General features: G+C 32.2%; 3 protein-coding genes across 4 annotated transcripts; all 3 read right to left on the bottom strand.

The window, feature by feature from the left end:
* Positions 1-52: 52 nt before the first annotated feature.
* On the bottom strand, positions 53-2,555 carry LOC142519419 (phosphatidylinositol N-acetylglucosaminyltransferase subunit P-like). Of its 2 annotated transcripts, none has more exons than XM_075622427.1 (4): positions 2,293-2,555; positions 1,712-1,754; positions 614-732; positions 53-456 (listed from the first exon to the last, which is right to left on the bottom strand). In XM_075622427.1, the coding sequence occupies exons 1-4, from the start codon at positions 2,477-2,479 to the stop codon at positions 302-304; spliced, it is 504 nt and encodes a 167-aa protein (XP_075478542.1). In that variant the 5' UTR covers positions 2,480-2,555; the 3' UTR covers positions 53-301. The 2 variants fall into 2 exon arrangements, with proteins under 2 accessions (XP_075478542.1, XP_075478540.1); XM_075622425.1 differs by having other exon boundaries at positions 1,712-1,784; positions 2,293-2,551.
* Positions 2,556-7,118: 4,563 nt separating this feature from the next.
* On the bottom strand, positions 7,119-12,696 carry LOC142517758 (DNA replication licensing factor MCM2). Its single transcript, XM_075620187.1, has 17 exons — positions 12,353-12,696; positions 12,065-12,243; positions 11,414-11,592; positions 11,114-11,303; positions 10,725-10,944; positions 10,439-10,646; positions 10,219-10,353; positions 9,931-10,122; positions 9,659-9,831; positions 9,403-9,591; positions 9,209-9,325; positions 8,490-8,574; positions 8,233-8,385; positions 8,017-8,142; positions 7,748-7,930; positions 7,469-7,630; positions 7,119-7,346 (listed from the first exon to the last, which is right to left on the bottom strand). Exons 1-17 carry the CDS (start codon positions 12,610-12,612, stop codon positions 7,230-7,232), a joined length of 2,868 nt encoding a protein of 955 aa, XP_075476302.1. The 5' UTR covers positions 12,613-12,696; the 3' UTR covers positions 7,119-7,229.
* A 549-nt stretch (positions 12,697-13,245) lies between these two features.
* Positions 13,246-15,462, bottom strand: LOC142519243 (ADP-glucose phosphorylase). Its single transcript, XM_075622191.1, has 3 exons — positions 14,941-15,462; positions 14,090-14,380; positions 13,246-13,604 (listed from the first exon to the last, which is right to left on the bottom strand). Exons 1-3 carry the CDS (start codon positions 15,406-15,408, stop codon positions 13,341-13,343), a joined length of 1,023 nt encoding a protein of 340 aa, XP_075478306.1. The 5' UTR covers positions 15,409-15,462; the 3' UTR covers positions 13,246-13,340.
* Positions 15,463-21,178: the final 5,716 nt, after the last annotated feature.

The following is a 21,178-nucleotide window of genomic DNA, read 5'->3' as shown; positions in this document are numbered from 1 at the left end:
CAAAGAGAAGGAATCTAACATAATTTGATCGATTCCAAAACGCCATTCTGGATATTTCTCTAGGAGGGCAATGCATTATAACTTCACAAAAGTATGTACCAAAGGTCCAAAATTCCTCCCTTACTAGTTTCATTACAAGATGCGCACACACACACACACGTGTGTGTGTGCGTGTGTGTTCAACCTTGCGAATCAATTCCATAAACTTATCTAAGTGAGAGAAGAATCAAAGGGACACAGGACATCCCCAGTAGTTGCATGATAGATTTGTACCAGATAATATACAGATTTTGAACAACAATTAAGTGACTATATCCGTGACAGAGTTATCATTCAGATTGCTAAACACGATGTCATTAATTTGGTTGATGTCAATGTCATATATAGGTTCAATGGGGTACTCATCATCGTCATCTTGTAAGAGGATGGTATCCAGCGGTTCCCTACTGAATTCATCTGCAAAGGAGAGCAGAAGCAAGGCAATGAAATTCTCGGAGGTAAATAATCAAGTCACATCACAACTATTTCTATTAAGCCTGTTTGTTTCAGGTTTACTAACAGCCTGAGAAGATGGCATGCCAAATGTAATGCAATTTATAAGAAGTCAGCGTACCAAACATTGAGCTCAAGGATGTAGGAGGAGGGGTAGCCAAAAAGTTGAGACCAGTATAAAATCCAATAGCCAGTACGATTGTGACCACAACATATGTCGGCACAGCCAATGCCCAATACCTGAAAAAGTTATGCACGCAATAGTAGGAAGATAATAAAACAAATCTATAGCAATTTCAAGCAAGATACCACATAAATTTTTTGCAATCCATACCATACAAATGACTAGTCTCGTTACGAACTTACATGACATTTGAAAGGTCTAGCTGACATATTATATTAAGAGTAGGTCTCTTGTGAGACAATCTCATAAATCTTTATTCATGAGACCGATAAACCATGCTCATATTTACAATAAAAAATAATAATTTTTAATGGGCAACCCAAATAGAAGATTGATCTCACAAAATTGACTCATAAGATCGTCTCACAATATATTTTGTGTTATATTAAATAATAACTATGTGAAAGCGGAAACATTTAGTGAAGTTTGTAACCACTGTAACCAAATAGCAGTTATCCATGCAGGCAAACTGGTGGTTTTTTTTTTCAAAAAGAAAATTATATTAAAACAAGGCATACTGGTTGAAGTTGGCTAAAACTAGGCTTAGAATTTCAACTAAACCTTCTCCCCAGTTAAGATCACATCTTCCCTCGGCAGCCTGGTGACACGACAACCACGCCCAGTCTCTTTCAACAATAATTAATCCCCTTTGCTCATTTAAAATCAAACGTTTCAAATAGTGGCATTAGCGAGTTTGCGTAAAAAAATCAATAAGAAACATTTGATCCCAATAAAATTTCATCGTAATTGAGTAGTGTATTGGTGAAGAAAACTGCTTACGATCTCACTGAAGTGATAGATTGTAGTAAGTTAACTCAATAAACTGGAATTGGACTATAACAGAAAGAAGAGAAACTAATAATCAATGCCATTAGGACCACTTCAATTTGTAAAAGGTCAGCTGCTTTAAGTTGCTAGTTTAGATAACTCTCTAGCGAGTGCAGAATAAGCATATAAAAAGCATACGAATGGACAAAAAGAATTGAAAAAACGTTCCAAACCTGACAAGGAAAGCACATATTCCATAATACTGACCTGTTTGGATAGTAATAGATCCCCATGGAATGTAACCAATGATCTGGAAAATACGCCCATACTATGAAAATGGCTGATTCAGTTAAAAAAAAAGGATAAATTTTCAATAACATTGTAAGTACCTACAATCTTGAAGAATGAAAGATGCAATTTTTAATTTGTTAAATTTCTATGATGTTACATCCAGTTATCCAACTAAATTTCTTGAATTGGAAAAAACGAAAAAAACAGAATCTAGAAAGTCCGATTTTCATCACGAAAAAAAAACTTGGCGACGAACCAGTAGAGAGGAACGTGGTAGAGACAGTCATAAAAAGGAAAAATATAATGCGTAGCTAGTAAATTTGATTCTTGTGATTCATCCAATCATCCCATTCATCTTTGCCCTTTTAAGTTGGAAACTAGGCAACCCCATAAGATTTATCTACAGAAATTTTGGCCCAATTTGGATATCGGTACGAGAAACCAGTCTAGTTTTACAAGATAACCATTGGAGGGAATTAAAATACCTGTGCAATAAGCAAACATTACATATACTGCTAGGGCAAAAAAACCTAAGAAACGGAGAAGTTGAAACTCACCGGTAGCGACGACCGTGGTGATGGATCCGACAAATCCATAGACTTCTGAAAGTTTAGGTCCGTGCTCGCCGGAAACACCGAATCCGGTGGGATAGCGGTCGTCTGAATCCGGAGAAGAAGGTACGTGAGCTCGCCGGTTTCTGGAGAAGCTTAGGATCCTCCGGGGGCTATTCACTTGATCTTCCATCACGCCAACTGAAGTTGCGGAAGATGCAGTAGCTGCCACTCCATTTTATGTAAAGTAACGGCACGTGTGTAAATCCAATCAATAAAATATGTAAAAACGACCGTTTATATAATATTTGATTTGATTGATTAATTTGATTAAATTTTATTTTTTTAATATATTAATAAATATTTATAATATTATTTATTATAGATAATATTGTAATTTCAAATTAATGATTGGATTGATATAAGATAAATGATTGATGATTTGATTGACGTGAGATAAATGATTGATATATGGATAAATAATAGGGTGCATCAAACATGAGATTGAATTGGATAAAAATGTGAATAAAAATATGAATAAATAATATAGCGAACCAAAAGGTACCTTAATATATAAATAACTATATATTATTTCAATATTAATCATAAAATACAATCGAAATCATGAGTTTGAAATTTTTCGCTCCAAACGCAAAATAAGTGCTACAATTATTAATATTAAGTAGATATTGCGGATGTCTCCTAAATAGTAACGGAGATGTGCTACCCCATCATACAATGGGTCGAGAGGGCAGTCAACTAAACAGTTTGGAAAATCCTAATTTAACCGCCAAAAAAAATAAATAATAAAAAAAATTGGTACACAAATAAAAAAAAATATCATACATAAATAATTCAAAACTAATCAATTATAGGATAACAATGAGATGGTATGGAGAGAGTTTGGTCAAACTTGACACCTATCCCATGTAAGAAACTATAGATTCATTATTCGTCCTATCCTTTTTAAATATGTTCTGGACTCGTCCCACCCTGAATCCGAAACGGGACGGGTTGGACTTGTGAGACCTGGGAAACCTCGAATTTTTTTAGCGACACTGTACAAGATTTATGGGTGTGTTTATGTAATGACAATATGTGGAGATGCAATAATAAGGAGATATCTTCTCTGTGGCGAAAAAATAAAAAATTGAAACTTGAACTTAAACCGTGGTCGTATGTGGTGGTAAGAGGATAGGCGGTGGCAGACACCAGTTGAAATTAAAAGCAAGAAGAAATTTTTAGGAATTTAAGAAGTTAACTGTATAGTTCAAAAATGAAAGTGAGAAAGATGGCTTAGGCGTTTAGGCGTTGATGGCTTGAAGAAAGGAAAAGTTAAAAATCCTAGGAGTATTTATATGCATTATATTTAGAGCTAGTTTGGTCGGAATATTATTTAATGAATATATTTAAATTTTATTATCAAGAATTATTACATATATTTTTTAATATAATTTGATATTACCCTATGAGAATTGGAGACTTTTGTCAAATTGATTTTTTTTATCGTTGCATTTGATTGAATGAAACTATTAATAAAAAATAGAAAAAAAATTTTAAAAATCATGTAATATTTTGTCTAATGAAACTGAAAGGATAGCTGCAGCTACAGATTGATACCGGTGCATTTCTTAGACGATCAATAGTGATCGTGTTATATTCTTTACGAAATTGAGAGCTCTTCTTTTTCACCATTCTCACGAGCTTGTTCATTTAATTTATTGTATGTATAAATTTTCATTCATCTCGTTACTTCATATAGACAAAACAAAATTTGGTTTTACATGGATAAATCTATATACCTATAAAAGTGTGGATCACTCATTTGTTTTCCAATTGTGAAAAGACACAAATGTCTTCTTTATTAATATGAACTATATATATTACCTATAAAAGTGTAGATCACTCATTTGTTTTTTTCAATTGTGAAAAGACACAGATGTCTTCTTTATTAATATGAATTCAAAAAATCATATAAGGATATATATGTAAAATTGTAACAAATACTAATAAATTGTTATTACAACATACATTGATTGTAGTAATTTATACCATTTCAATAATAAAATGTAACTCTTATATTAAATTTATCAAATAATTGATCTTTATACTACATTTAAATATTTTATTCTTTTAATTTTCTCTATACATTTTTTTAATGATTTTATTATAATTTTGTAATTATATTTTAGTGCAATTTTTAATTAAATAATAAATAAATTATAGTATTATAAGAAGATATATAAAAAAATTTAACTATATGTCCAATAGTAGAATAACATGATAAATATAAAATAATATGATAATGTGAAGTTTAATACTAACATATTTTATGGATTTTTAAACAAAGAATTGAAAGTAAATAGTTTAATAACTTTATTAAAAGAATTTATATCAATAATTATGAATGTCACATAAAATATGAAGCACTTAGAAAAATTTGGAGAGTTTGACTATAGTAAGAAAAGTAAAGATTTTAGTAGCACTTTTAAAAAAGATTACACATACAACAAATTTATAAATTCATTACACAAAAATTTGGTGATATTTAAAATATCTACTAAGATTGATTAATATTTAGACATTAAATGTCTAAAGCTAAACCTGACTATGGTTCTCAAGAACAGTAGAACCAAAATCAGACTAAATCTTTTCTTAGTTTCAATTCTAAAATCATTTATCATAATTTTGCAATTTAAAAAATCTTTAATAAAAAATTGTAAAATAAGAAATTTTGAAAATAATATTACATAAAAATTGAATAGATATTCGATAATAAAAAATACATTAGAGAAATAATATTTTCTTCGTACATAATTTTTACAAAAAAATATTAAAAGAATAGCTTTTTTTAATAAAAATATATATTTTTTATTAAAAATATTAAAAGAATATATATTTAACTATTATACTTATAAAAGTGTAAAAAAAATAACAAAGTTTTTCATTGTAAATTTTCTACTATTCTCATAAATTGTGTGTTGTTAGATTAATTGAATGAAAAAATTTTTACACAGTCATTAAATACATGAAGATCATAATAGTGTTTTTTTTATTTTTTAATAGAAAATTTCAACATAAGAAACTTTGAAAATAATGTTACATAAAAATTGAATTGATATTTGATAATAAAAATACATTATAGAAATAACATTTTCTTGCTACATAATTCTTAGAAAAAATATTAAAAGAATATATTTTTAATTTTAAAAAATCATTAAAAAATTAAAAGAATATATATTTAACTATTATACTCATAAAAGTGTAAAAAGAATAACAACATTTTTCATTGTAAATTTTCTATTATTTCATCTTTACACTAACTTTAAATATTTTATTCTTTTAATTTTCTTTCTACATGTTATTTTATGATTTTAATGCAATTTTGTAATTATATTTTAGTGTAATTTCTAATTAAGTAATAAATCATAGTATCACAAGAAAATATAAGAAAAAATTAATTATATATACAATAGTACAATAACAAGAAAAGTATATAATAATATGAAATTTAATAATAATATATTTATAATTAAGAGATTTAGCTATAATAAAAAATTAAAATATTTTAGTAACAATTTTTTTAAAAAATATATATATCAGACAAGTGTTTTAGTGGAATCCTTCCTACAGATGAAGAAAGGGGTATGAGCATTTTTCTCCGAACATCCATAAAATTCCTGTGTCTTTACTTTTCATAAGTTTTTACATTTCAAACTATATCTTGTTATTTGAATTGCCAACCGGTTGAAAATATCATTAGAAATATTGAATCGTCTTCCACACTTTTCACGTGGTTCATATTCTAACCGTTTGAGAAAATCTTTCAACCGCCTAACAAGATTGAAGACAAATTTTAATAGCATATATTTTTAAAGAATTTATTCACCTCATCTAAATTTTTTTCTGATCCCAACAATATACAATCACTAAACACATACAAATACATAATATATATATAATTGTAATTGATAGCTTAATGAAAAATATAAATTATATACTTTTAAAAAATTATTTATTAACTAATGTATATGAAAATTAATTTATCTATGATATATAATTCTAAAACAAATGGTAAAAAAATTCTGTATGAAGTTAAATAATATTTAAATTTAATATTATATATTATATTTTGTTATCAATATTATTATTTAATTAGTTTGATAATATTTGGATGAATTAATCATAAATATTTTAAATTAATAATTATTTGTCCTTAATGTGTTTCACTCATATAAATTATTATTTATGTATTTATAAAATCCATAATTTTGTTGATTTTTAGGTTATTATAACTTATACGTGGTGCTTAGATATATATATTTTCAAAATTTGTTTCAGTTCAATTCATTCTATATATTATGCTCATTATAATTTATTATAACATAAAATCAATTACTTGAATTTTAATTTGAAAAACAATTTTGAAAATAAGGTATATAAGTTATTAATTAATTACTAAACCAATGTTAAGACTCATAAGAACTTTTCTCATAAAATGGAAAGGTTTCATTGTTCTGTTTAGCGAGAAATAAGCTTCCAAAATTGTATCCAAAAGAAGAATTTGGATGAAAAAGAACTATTTATACTAAACTAAAAATAAGAAAAATGTGTTTTACTAAATGCGTGTTTTGTGAATCTTATTTTACCAACACAATATAAATAAAAAAAAGATTCAAATTAAATTTTTAAAAAAACAAATTTTAATTTTTATTAAATAATTAATATTCAAGTGCATCGCTTCTTGGTAGTTTTACTTAAAAGGTCATACTACATATTCGAAGGAAATTTATGTCAAGATAAAAACATCATTAATCAATTCAGAAAGCACCGTATTTTTCAACGCTACAATATAAAACCACAAGTATACATACTGTGGAGTTTCCCCATGTGCCCTGCCCTTCGGAGGTCATGATAAAAGTTGACGAGTGAGGCGAGGGATATCAGTGTGCAAGATGATGCCTTATTATGCCCTTTGCCTCGTCCAACTCGAAGTTGGCACCAGAGAATTCCGAGCTGCTGAAGAAAGCATTCAGATCAGTGATTCCACGGTCGAGTGCCTGAGTGGAAGGTAGTGAGTTAATCTACCTTTACTTGATCAGCCCTCTGAATCTTAAATGACAAAAACAAGAATTCAAGGAACTTGTGCAAAATTTTAGTCCAACTCCCGGGTTTAAATTACCTTGCTTTGCAGTTCTGCTACTTTCACATCGATATATGAAAAATTTGCAGCAGAACCAGACATGATTTCTTCGAATTGCAGGGCATCCTTCACAAGTTCTCGGAGAAGGTGCAGAACAACACCATTGAAATCCCTTTTGAATACCATGTATCCTCGGAAGCTCTGCAGAAGTTTAAAATCATTTTAATATAATCTTTCAGATTGAGAAGCTTTGGCTCGAAAAAATTAACACTTGAACAAAAGTTTTTCACACAATGACAATGGCCAATCCATACATACCTTCTCCAAAGCCTTCTGCACACCAAACTTTTGGGTTGAGATGAACGATTCAAGCAGGACACGGATAGCCATGTCCACATCTTCTTGAATGACATGCTGTCTGAGGTGCATTCTTGCATGAGCTTCAGACATTCGTATCATTGATTCTATGTGTCTCACCGCAATAGGAACTCCTTGCCCATGCTAGAAACAATATACAACAAAATAAGATAATTTATCAGTTCACACTTGTTCAGGAAAAAAAAAACTTTGCACAAGTGAAATCTTACAGATGATTCTCTTCGTAATTCAGCATAAACTTGGGTAAGCTTGTCTAAGTCAGCATGATGCAACCTTGGGAACACATTCAGTTTAGCATACGTGATGTATTTCTTTAGCAATTCCTGGGGTATTATCTGCATAGATATATCACAAGTGTAAATCAGAACATATGTGATCCGATTGACTTTAGTAATTGACAGGTGCAAGAGTTAAGTGATGAGGACCTCGCACTCAGTTTTTCCGACGGAAGCTTGAACATCATCCTGAGAATTGGTTGTGGATCTGTCACCCAAGTTGGCACCTTTAGGCTGTGACTTGCAGTGACTATCAACCACGAATTGTGCCAGCATCTCATCAGTTACTGGGTCTACAACATCCTACATGCTTAAAATATTTTCCCTGGTGAGTAAGTACTAAATAAAAGATTATGAAATGTTTTAAGCAACAAGTAAACAAAACAGTAAACTAAACTGAAATAGACCTTTATGACACAGAGTATGTCAAAGCGGGAAACAATTGGATCAGTAAACTCCACATTTTGAGCAAATGTCTTTGATGAATCGTATCTGCAAGAGGACGTTTACCAGAATACATATAAAGAACAGTTATGGGAGAGCTAAAAGCCCATTTCAAGCAGTCAACTTCATTGAAAAATGTTAAAAAGAAAAAGAAAATCTTACAAAAATATTTAGCTTTGCCTTTTGTTTTAAAAAGCATTGAAATAGTAATGTCACTGAAAAGTGCACAGATATGGAGAAGAGAAATAATAAATATGCAACTACGCATTTGGAATCATATAGACAGCCTTTCTGTTTTTTCTTGTTGGAATCTAAGATGCATTTGGGACCATATTACAAAGAAAGAGAGCCGAGCAGGCGAAGAGAAACAAAGAGGATTAAATCAAAATTTCATTCATGCTCACCCCCGACGAGGCCTAATTAATCTTAAGCTGTTTTCTTATCAAACGAGCAAGTTTAAGTAACTTGTGTAATAGAACCCATAGGACTGATAACTCTTACACAAATTGTCAATCTATCCAGGCCAAAAATAGGCACTGAAAGCTGATGATTCATATATCAAATTGCCCATTGTTTGGCATCAGTTAAGAGCCTTGAAGCCTAAGCAGCATGAGGTGTTATTGTCATCAGCTAACATCATTCGTTAACCCGTCACATTAAATGGAACCTCTATATTTTATACCTTCCTCCAACAGGATTCGCTGCAGCAATGACTGAACAGCGTGCCTGGAGAGATGTGACTATCCCGGCTTTTGATATGCTAATACTCTGCTGCTCCATTGCTTCATGAATGCTTACCCTGAATAATGAGTAACTTTTACAGGAATGACGATGTAATGAAACCAAGAGCACATGCATCCTCAAACAATTTCTCACCTGTCTTGATCATTCATTTTATCAAATTCATCAATAAGACATATGCCTCTATCGGCCAAAACAAGAGCCCCTCCTTCAAGGGTCCATTCTCGTGTGACTGGATCCTTGTGAACTGCTGCAGTGAGACCTACAGCAGAAGCTCCTTTACCAGTTGTATAAACAGCCCTTTGTCCAGTTTTCTCGACGTACCTAATGATTTGTTCGGCTGATATTAGCCTATAATTCACACAGAAACAAATGATCAAAATGTTCTTACTTGAGGAACTGGGACTTGGCAGTGCCTGGATCACCCAACAGGAGTACATTTATATCCCCTCGTAATCTGTGTTTCCCTTCAACATTTTTCTCTTGGCCACCAAACATAGCAAGAGCTATTGCAGTCTTTATGTCCTCATGACCATAGATTGATGGGGCTATGGACTTAACAATCTAAAACATTAAAAAGTAAACAAAGTTTAGTAGGAAAATACATTGACATTAAAGCAATCAGTGATAGAGCAGGTATTCAGTCAAGACTGGTGAACCTACTCGTTCTCCAATTCTGGGATCTTTGGCCAGCTTCTCAATTTCTTCTTTGTCCTCTTCGGTAAGCTTGTAAGCTGAAAAGAGGTCGTGTTTCTTGGTGACATAATTTGCTTCAATAACAGTGGCAAAGACAGGAAATCCGTTCTTTGTATTCAAAGACAAGTCAAAATTGTTGGTGTATATGCCAGTCACCTCCTGGATTATGAAAATAAAAAATGTCACCCAAATGAAAAGATTTAGCAAAGAGTTGAGTTACAGTGAAAAATAAAGGTTCAAAATGTGATGTATTACAATCTCTTCTCCGGGTCGGGCACAATCGATGAGATCATTCAACAGTATTACTTCCTTGTATCTCGGAAGTCGACCTGCAGGAACAATTCCAGGGCTTTCTTGGAGAGTGAGTTTCTGGTAATTCCTATATATTGTCTGCAGCATAGAAAGGAGTTCAAATTAGAACAGTTGTCACTTATAACTTGGGCTAAAATGAAAGTAGCAGAAAGAGAACATAAACCTGTTCAATGTTAACAGTGAATGGTCCCTTTGATTGACACTCTGGACAAGAACCAACCTTCACCTCTGAATATGAATTCTGAAAAAATGGCCCCAAAACTGTTCCACATTTGTTACAGTCATATTTAACTTGCTGCAACTGAGGAAAGACCCCTGTGCGTCGGGTCACAACCCCACCAATGCGAATCATAGTGTTCAAATGTATCTGCCTGTGAAGAACAAATGAAAAGTAAATAGCACATTAAACAAACATTCCTTGGAAAAACCATTGACAGACCCAATAATACCTGATGTTGCGTATCTGATCATACACCGGCAGGTTCGTGATGCGCACGTAGATTTTTTGATGAATTTTCCTATAATTTGGATGCAAGTCAAATACAACCTTGTTGGCAACTTCTTCCATGACTTCAAGGACAGACTGTGGAGCATCTGCCAGCCAGATGGCAATGTTTGGGTGTATATAGATGAATTGTTTGTAATCAATCTCAAGGCTACATTTGTTAACTGCAGATGAAAATCAAAAAGTTCAAATGCAGGCAGGTTCATATCATGTGCAACTCATTGACATAAGCAAGCATTCAGCAGTTACCTATTGAATGTTATAAAGGAGAAAAGGAAAACTATCAACTCTGCATTCATGCTGGAGTAGATGGTAAGGGAGTAGATGTCTTACCAGCTACCATTTCATTTATTTGCCGTAAATACTCAAAATCTCTGTGCTCATTCTTAGGGTTCAGATATGTGAGCAAGAAATCCTTGATTTTTTTGGCAATGAAGTGCCTTACTTCATCTCTGGTAACCCATTCCCTGAGAGTTCCTTGAACCCTGTACATCTCAAACTCGCCCTCATAATTTTCTTCATCCTAAAACAATAGCCCACCGATAAAATTACTTGTTTGTACATTTTATGAATTTAATTTAATTGATAGGCAATGCAGAGTTGGCCAATTTAAAACTTGATAGAACTCCATACATCATAGGGTTCATCATCTGTCTGATCAGTCATGTGGACATCTTCCCTAGAGTTTCCTCTCTGGGATCTACCTGGAGAACTAGCCATTCCATCAGCATCATCTGTGCTTCCCGGTGTGGACGGAGGAGGCCTTTCAGGTCTCGTTCTTTTCGATGGTCTGTACCCATCATCATCGGTGTCTAAGGTAGGAAAAAAAACAGTATTGAGCTGTTCTAAGTTCAGAGTATGGTATTCTCAAAAGAAAAAAAAGTTAATAGTGTGCTAAAATACATGACAGCATGATATATATTAAAAGCATGTTTTCGTATGAGAATTTTTTCTGCTCCTTGCTATGTAGAAGTCAAACCTATCAGAAACAAGGCCAAAGACTACTATTTCAAGAGGTAACCTTGTGTTCGTCTGGTCGAGGATGCGACATTTAAAATCAATGATTAAGTTGGACGTCTTAGCAGGTTGCCAACCAGCAAAGCCAGATGTAAGAATCAGGAGTACAGGAGAAAAAATGCATTCTCAATAATATCAAGTAATAGGAATCACTGCTAAAAAGGAAATAGATCCAGAAGATAAATTAAAACATTAAAAATAACACAATGCGGAAAAATCGTGGAAAGGGGGGAAATTGATCAAGAAGTGTAGAAATCAGCAGTGTACCTTGTTCGCGAAGAAGTTCGGGAATCCTGCTGTTAAATACGTGAACTTCTCTGGCATCAAGTTCAATCTCAGCGGCTCTGCGGTCGGCAATAATCTGGTTTAAATCCCTCTCATCCTCCATGGAATCGTCCAATCCTTGGGACTCGTACTGATCCTGCTGATCCATCCTCCGGTAATCACTACAATCATCACGTCATAAGACAATCAATCATCCATGATTCGTTCATTAACTCACAGTAAAAGATAGGCTTTTTCTTCAGAAAAAAAATAGAGTAAACTGAGACTGACTCCATGAAATCGTCGTTGAAAAGATCCTCTCCTTGCTCTTCTTCTTCATCATCGTTTACGTTGTCCTCGAGCACGTCCCCGATTATTGGCGGGTCAACAGAGGCCTCATCGTCGTCATAATCGGAATAGTTCTGGCTGGAGTTGAGCGGCAATTGATCAGTGTTGAAACCCGTTGATGTAGGAGAACCGGGACTCGATGGCCGATCCCCATTATCGCGCGGCCGATTATCGTTATCGTGCGGCGGGGAATCGTCAGCCATGAATGAAACTTCACTGAGCAATCACGGATTCGTGCATGAGAATGTGACTAGGGCATCCTAATAATGAATTTTGGCGGGAATAATTCCCGCCAAGTGTGTCTGCTCCGAAGCCCGTAACAGAAGAATCCATTTCGCGCTACAACTCCCCCGCCACAAGCCCATTTAAGCAAAAACCGAAACACGAGAGTTTTTATTTTTATTTTTTATGGTGTGCGAGAGTTTCCTTAAAATTAGTCATGTTCTAATACGTCGTCCCAAATTTAAAATTTTCGTGTCAAATGAACTACAAATTATTGACACGTGTTGAAGTTTTAATACATCCACCATATAAATCAAAATTATCGCCGATAACTTTTATTTCGCGTTTAGGACGTGGTCTCGAGTTTTGAGAATTATAGCAAAATCTTAACCCAACTCTAAATTTCGCTTAATTGTTTAGGTTGATGTTATCATAAATTCTTAAAGCTCATCTAACAACAAAAGGCATTATCTTTAAAATACATAATTCATTTTTATACATACTTCGTACTTCATTTATCGGTTCGGATCAAGATTTTGTTTTCAAATTTCACTACTCCAAAATGCATAAACCCATGCATTATGTGTGTTATGTGACCCAAAAACGCATGCCAATGGTCGGAAACCACTTTATATATTTGAATTAAATTTCCTTGCTACAACCACGAATGTACCAATAGACAATAGTAGTATCATTATTCTTACATCAATCATTGATTTGGAACATTCACTTCCCTCAAAACTTTAGCAGCATCCTCTGGGAAAACAGGGTTTATGTAACATCCCGTTCCTAATTCAAATCCACCGGTTAATGTCAGCTGGGGAACTATTTGTATAAACCAATGAGTGAATGGTAACTCCGAGGAGTCGACTTGAAGTGGTGCGGTGTGTATCATCAAATTATAAGGCGGGTCTTTCAGTTGCAAAGAAATCTTGACGAGGATGAGCTTTAAGAGCATAGCAAGATCGAGTACCTGCGATTTCCAAGAAAATAAATGAAAATGCCAAAACATAGGTTAAAAACATTACTGTCAATACACATTATAATGAAATAATGACAAAGGCCAACCAAAGTATGATAACTCAACGGCTTCTGACCAATTGTGTTTAAAGTGATAATACTCATTTTCGTAGTTCTATTTTCGGTCCTAATGCTAGTTAGGCTATATTGGATTGTTGACATGGGGGAATAGGCACTTCGGACAACTGGAGTTATGATTGATAACCTTGTATCATATTAATTTCCCTTCTTTTTCTTGTTTTCTTTTTTCTTCTTTTGCATTTGCGAGGGAGTCTCTCATCACAAGTCCAAAACAAGAGCTTACCATCCAAATAAAAAACAATACATCACGAAAATGTGGTAAAGAAAGAAAAAGTACCCTGTTTTTATCTATAATCCGATCTTAAGGCTTAAGGCAGCAAAATAAGATAACTAGAAGGAAAAAAAAAAACTAATTACCTTCTCGTGATCAAGCTCGTGAAAATGAGAAGAGTGATCACACGGAACAACCCATATCTCAAAAGGAAATGTTGCAGCAAATGGGGCAACCGAAATGAAATGGTTCGACTCGTCAATAAGTAGATCATCCCGCTTAACTTGACAAAGACCACACTTTCCGGTTTGCACAAAAAATTCCTTCATGCTATTGATCCTAGCAGAGACTGTGGGAGGAATAACTGGAAGCGCCATAATCTGACTATGTGGATGACTCATGGACGCCCCGGCTGAGGCGCCGTGATTTTTAAAAACCTACACAACATATATGGATTAAATGATATGTAAATCATATAGAGACGATTCTATCGTTTTTAAGCCTGAATAGTGTGCTCTCAAGGGTGAATTCAGCTACACTTAAATGAGCTAGATAATGAATCCTGAGTATGCAATCGACCATTAAGTAAAAATATTCAAGTTCTCCATGTATACTATTTCTGCTCCCCACTCATATTAGATTCAGCATTCCATTCAAATACAATCACAGGTAGGCCACAGTGAATCGATCTTGTTATCTAAACTGAGCATCGTTGTAAATCATCAACACAATTCCATTTAGAAGTAAAACAATATATTGTTTGATGGAGAAAAACAGGGAAAAAACACCTGAATAAAAACGGGTTTAACATATCTATGCCAGAATGGAATAATCCAACGAAGTACTTTTAGATCGAGTCATTTGAAGTCAATGATTTAAAAATCCATTATTTCAAATTCATTTGTTCGGATTCAACTGATAACATGCTATCTTTATTCACATTTCAAAATCACTTCATAACAGTCATTTAAGAAGTAATAATTTGATGGAATGGAACCTGAACATATTTGATGGAATCAAATTCCCGAATCTGTTCGATCCTCTGGATGTAGGCGAGTAAGACATCAGCGATTCTAGCCGGGGGATTGTCCTCCAGATGAACCCGGTGAGCAGGCGACTCAATCACCACGTCGTGAAAACCGAACCCGGGAAGCGACGCCAAACCGCCGTCTCTCTCTCCGTCCGTGAAGTCCAGCCGCCGGCTGAGAGCTGGATACAGGTTCTGGATGACCCGGATTCTCCATTCAGATGTGGATTCGTGAGGGACCCGGAATATCTCCGGCGCGCACTCGTGTTCGTGACCCGCGCAGAAAGGGCATTCGGATTGGTTCTTAGAGTTGTTGGGATCAGATTTGGACTTGAAATCCGACGGCCGGCGTGATCTGGCCGGCGAGAAGATCACCCATCGATTGTGTACTGCGTCTTTCCTGATCTCGGGGCTCCGGTTTGTTTCATCTGACGCCATGGCGGCTGTGTGAAACTTTTTGGGCTACTTTTGAGAAATGTTTTCTAAACACTTTGTCGGCCCATTAAGTACACACTTGGCCCAGATTTGGAGTCGCTCAATATTATTTTTAGCTATTTATTCCAAATCACACACCCACACGTGTGTGTGAGAGAGATAAATAACAATATTTTTTAATTGGAAGATGCAGAAAATTGCATTTTTGGTCAGTATATTTGCTTTTTCGTGATTTTATTATCGTGTATCGTCAAATTTTGGTTTTAATTCGGTATTTTATTTGTAATTTTAATCATTTTTTTAGAATATTAATATGACATTACACATGTCAGCGAGACATCAGAAAAATGACTAAAGATATCATAAAAATGACTAAATATCAATTTGAATATATTAATATATCAACATTTAATTAATAAATATCAATCTGAATAAAAAGTTTATAAATATGTAATATATATATATATATATATAACATTTAAATAATTTTTTCCCGAGTGATGATGATCTGTATGATCATTGCTAAAAAAATTAGAAAAAGGGACCCTACACGTGGGAAAAAGTTCACTTGCCCACCACCTTACAAAAATGAAATGATTGAAGATAAATTATTTATTAAATTTTTTCCCTAAAAAATCGTAATTTTTTATTAAAAATATATAATATTATTTTTCCGAAGCCAAATAAGACAAAAGTAATTATAGTTCTTTTTTGCAAGACGTGTCGCATCAACCAATTTTTTGGTCATATAAAAACAAAAAATGTTATTTCACTATAAAAAAAACTCATTAACTTTTTTCAAGACTTCAAATTGTTCAAATATATCAACTACTTTCGGAGTAAATTTCTTGTGAAACGATCTCACGAATTTTTATCTATAAGACAGATCAATCTTATCGATATTCATAATTAAAAGTAATACTTTTACATAAAAATAATATTTTCTCATTGATGATCCAAATAAGAGATCCGTCTCATAAAATACGACCCGTAAAACTGTCTCACACAAGTTTTTGCCCTATTTTTTTTAATAAGCATCACTAGTAGCTCACATTATCAATTCATTTATTTCATATATTTATATTTATGTAATTTATATATGATGTATTTTTAATATTATTACTTATATTTAATAAATATTATTAATTTAAAATTATATTTTTTTTACAAAAAATATTATATGAAAATGTATAGGTTTGAAAACAAGGAATAATTGTATCATTCGACATGAATAACATGAATAATTTAAAATTCGATTATATAATTACTCAATACGTCATAACTAATAAGATATATAAAATTTACATGTGATGTTTTTTTATAAGACGTCATTGAACAAAGGTGACTCGTTAACCACGTCGATATCATTACACGACCATGGAATCCCCAAAAAAGCTTGCCATATCCACAATTCTACAGAGACGACAGCTTCAAGCACGATTGTTGGCACCCCATGATCGTCTCGAGTAAATTGGTCTTTCCAGTCAACTAGACAATTTCTCTATTTCCAATACATACAATGAAGACTACACAACATGTTAGGAAAGTCATGTCTCCGCTTATACATTTCAAGCAAACATTGGATGACGCTATTGTCGGGTCTTCTCAAATATTTGTCCCCAAATACTTCAATCACACGTCGACAAGTTGAACAAACATTCGATGGCAATTGTTTCCGCAACAAGTAGGTAATCATTGTAATGGTCGGTAGGGGCTCTATAAGTCAATTTATGGATAGCCATAATACATTTTTGAAGTGGCAACAAACATTGTCTTCCCGTAGCATCTCTCCTTAATTGAAAATATTCTAATGATTTTGTAAGGCATCGACTATGCGAATGAATAGTCCTCTTTGCATTCGGAATCGTCGAAACTCATATATAATGGCTCATTAGAGAAGTCATGGAAGAGGTGATCATGTCCAAATTTACATCCCCGATTGAAATACTTTGAAATTTCGAATCATTCGAAATAAATGAACACATAAAAAATTGTAGGATGAATGAACAAAATTGAAAGATTTCATGTGTATTTACATATAAAAAAAATTAACTCCTATTTTTATTAAAAATTATATTTTATAACAAAAAAAAGTGTTAAGTACACAATATTTATTAATAAAAAAAGAATTGAGGAAAGAGCTCCTTCGTAACTCTTTTGGTAAATCCATGTAGGCACTAACAAGTGGGTGCTTGAAAGAGCTCCCACCGTGGATGACGTTATTCGCCCCAAAACATATTACGTAAATAAATACGAATATCATTATTAAATTTTTATAATTATATTGATAAATACATTTATATGTCACAAGATATTTTTAATCCCGTAATTATAAAAATTTAACAATGTCATCACTAATTTAATTACATATTTTTGGATAAAATGACTAAAATTTATTATCATAACATAGTTTCAAGACTATATTGATTCAACGGAAGATACACGATGCTTCAAAACACACATAACCAAAATTGACATTTTATTTAAAAAATAATATATATCACTCAAATCAGTATATAGTACATAATATAATTTTCACATAAAAAATAATATTTTTACTCAAATCGTCATACATTGCGTAACTAACAAAAAAACTGATACTTTTGCAATAAAAAATATTTTGAACATAAAAAATTATATTTTCATGTGTAATGTCAGATATCCATATCACAAAGTCAACCAATGAAACAGAAGGAGTTTTTGTGCTTTTCATTAATGTTATTATTATTTTTATGATGTGGGAACCCACAACCGTTATCTTTTTGTGTGTGTACCTCCGTTTTAATGCAATAGCTTGCACACAACTCTAATCAGGTAAATCACACTGGACAAGTCTGTATGACCAGCTCACTCGAGAAAGTGTTGGTAGGAGGAACCGAATTCCTAACTATTGGTCAAGTGCTCACCAACTTTATCAACTATAACATTAATGGACTAGGTCTTTTTGTTTTCATCCAAAAATAAATATTTTCCCAATCGGTAATGATCTTTTATTGTTCAGTGTTGCGTTTGGGTTTTTTATTTTTATTTTTTTTAAATAAACTATAGAGTAATTGATTTGTTTCTTTACAATAATATATGTGAAATATTTTTAGAAATTTAGAAATATTAATCACTTAATTGAAATGTAAATGGAATTATATATGGGAAACACATGGCCCTTAAAATACCAAATACAAAATTATCAAAAAATAAAATATAAATTTAATTAAAAAGTAAAAAAACACACATAAACTATTAACCAAATTAAATAAAACAACAAAATTTATTCAAACATATGCACATGCAACGATATGTGTAAGATAATATTTAATAACGGGGTAGGTTTTTGTATTTTGTAAAAATAAATATAATATACATTTTTGGAAATTTCACATTTTTTTAAATTAAACCTCACTTTCATTGAACTCTATTATTGAATTGGCAACCAAACTCTTTAGTAGAGCTCAGCCCTTGAAAAGGATCAGAAGTACGTTTTCCCTATACTTTCACGGTCAAAAGCAAACCAATATAACGAGCAAGAAAGCAAAATCCTCTTTACCTTTTTTTTTTGTCAAATTTTTTTGAAAAAAATCGAAAGCAAAATCGTATTTACCTTTTCAGGCATATATACTAGGAGAAACACTTTCAATATATTTGTATAAGATGTTCGCGAGAACGGACACCTCATTTGAAAACAAAAAGTACTGATCAGTCTCATATGTTTATTTTGAATTGGTATGTTCTCGCGGACAAAAACTTGTGTGAGACGGTCTCACGGGTCGTATTTTGTGATACAGATATCTTATTTGGGTCATCCATGAAAAATTATTAGTTTTTATGCTAAGAATATTATTTTTTATTGTGAATATCGCTAGGTTGATCTGTCTCACAAATAAAAATTCGTGGGACCGTCTCACAAGAGACCTACTCGTTGTCGCGAACATCTTGTAGAAAAAGTTCCACATTTTATTTTTTTTCTCTCCATAAAATCTCCCCAAAATTATTGTATGATTTTTAAAGAATGCAATACAAAAACACATGGACCTTACTCAAAATAGGGATATGTTCAGGCTTCAGTCTTCCACTGAAATTTAAAAAATGAGTTTCATTTTTTGTCTCTAATTTCTTCTCAGTTTAAATTTTCCTTTACCTCAATATTAAAATTTTCATACAATACTTTTTTTCTTGATAAGCAAATTTTCTTTTAACATTAGCAACTCGCAATTGTTGAGTTCAATTACTTTTTAAATTCTTTTACAATTTAAGTCGCAACTTTAATTCAGTTATTTTTCAATGAGAGTGTTGATTGAAACTACACACATCAACAACCATGTTGACGTGACAAAATGTTATGTTGGAAAAACAACAAATTGCAAAAACAAAAACAAAAACAAAGATAATACCGTGAAACTGAAATTCGATAATATTGATTACCGATGTCTTCACAAAAGAATTATTTTTCTCTAATCGTTCAAAAAATGTCGTCGTTGAAATGTAGATCTAATCATCTAAAAAATGATGGTAACCTTGATTGTGTGACGTGAATTAAAAAGTTGAATTATGTGAAATATATATGAGGTCTGCCATTATCATTCGTAAAAGATTTAATTTGATATTTTATTTTATTTTTTGCGTCAGAAATTGATTATCCTACTTATATATATGATACCCAAAATCTTGTCTCAGCTAAATAATATCCTATAGTATTGAAAGGGCCCTAAAATAACTGATTTCGAGTTTATGATATATTTCTAAAGAGTATGCTATCTTATCGGACGGTTTCACGAATCTTTATCGATGAGACGGGTCAACCTTACCGATATTCACAATAAAAAGTAATACTCTTAGCATAAAAATTAATATTTTTTTATGGATGACCCAGATAAAAGATCTGTATCCAGAATACGATCCGTGAGACCGTCTCACACAACTTTTTGCCATTCCTAAAATACTTTACCCACGAGTGTATTTTCTTACATAAAAAACCCCACTTTTTAAATAATATGAAAATGTACATTCTATTTTCATATAAACAAATATAAATTTTTACATTTCCGAGTTTTGCACTAAAAATATAAAAAGAATTAAAATACACGAACTATTTACTAATAACATTCTAATAAGGTGTGTTCGAAAAAGTTGGATGTTGGGACAATTGTTTTTAGGTAGAAATATTAAGTGTTTTTTAAGATATGTGTTGGTTTCTCGAAAAGTTTGAGATAAAATGGTCAATTATTCAAATTGCGACCCGAGAATCTAAAAATATGTGGTACATGAAGAAATTGAATTATGTTGTTTTGATAAAGGAGTATGTCTCTTGTGAAACGATCACACAGGATTTTTATCTGTGAGACAGGTCAACCCTACTAATATTCACAATAAAAAATAATACTATTAAATAAAAAATAATAATTTTTCATGGATGACCCAAATAAGATATCTGTCTCACAAATACGAACCGTGAGGCCGTCTCACACAAGTTTTTGCCTTGATAAAGAAGAAAACGTCAGAAAATTGTATATATCTTTGATATATTATCTTTTATCTATTTTTTTGCAATCTAATCTTTTTTTCTGACGTGAAATTAATGTGACATCGATGTGATATTGATATGTATAGTATAATATCAACACTATCAATGACAAAAATAACTAAAATTCTCAAAAATCGAAAAATGAACGAATAAAACTAAAATCTGATAATATTATTATTAACAAAAATCGTGAAAAACAAACATACAATATAAAAATTAAAAAATTTCCCCAAAATAATGTAATCACAAATTTAAAGG

The sequence above is a fragment of the Primulina tabacum genome, chromosome 11 (genome assembly GCF_025594145.1).
Source record: "Primulina tabacum isolate GXHZ01 chromosome 11, ASM2559414v2, whole genome shotgun sequence".
Classification (NCBI taxonomy): Eukaryota; Viridiplantae; Streptophyta; class Magnoliopsida; order Lamiales; family Gesneriaceae; genus Primulina; species Primulina tabacum.
The sequence above is the reverse complement of the archived record's forward strand: the minus strand, read 5'-3'. Positions and strand labels throughout refer to the sequence as shown.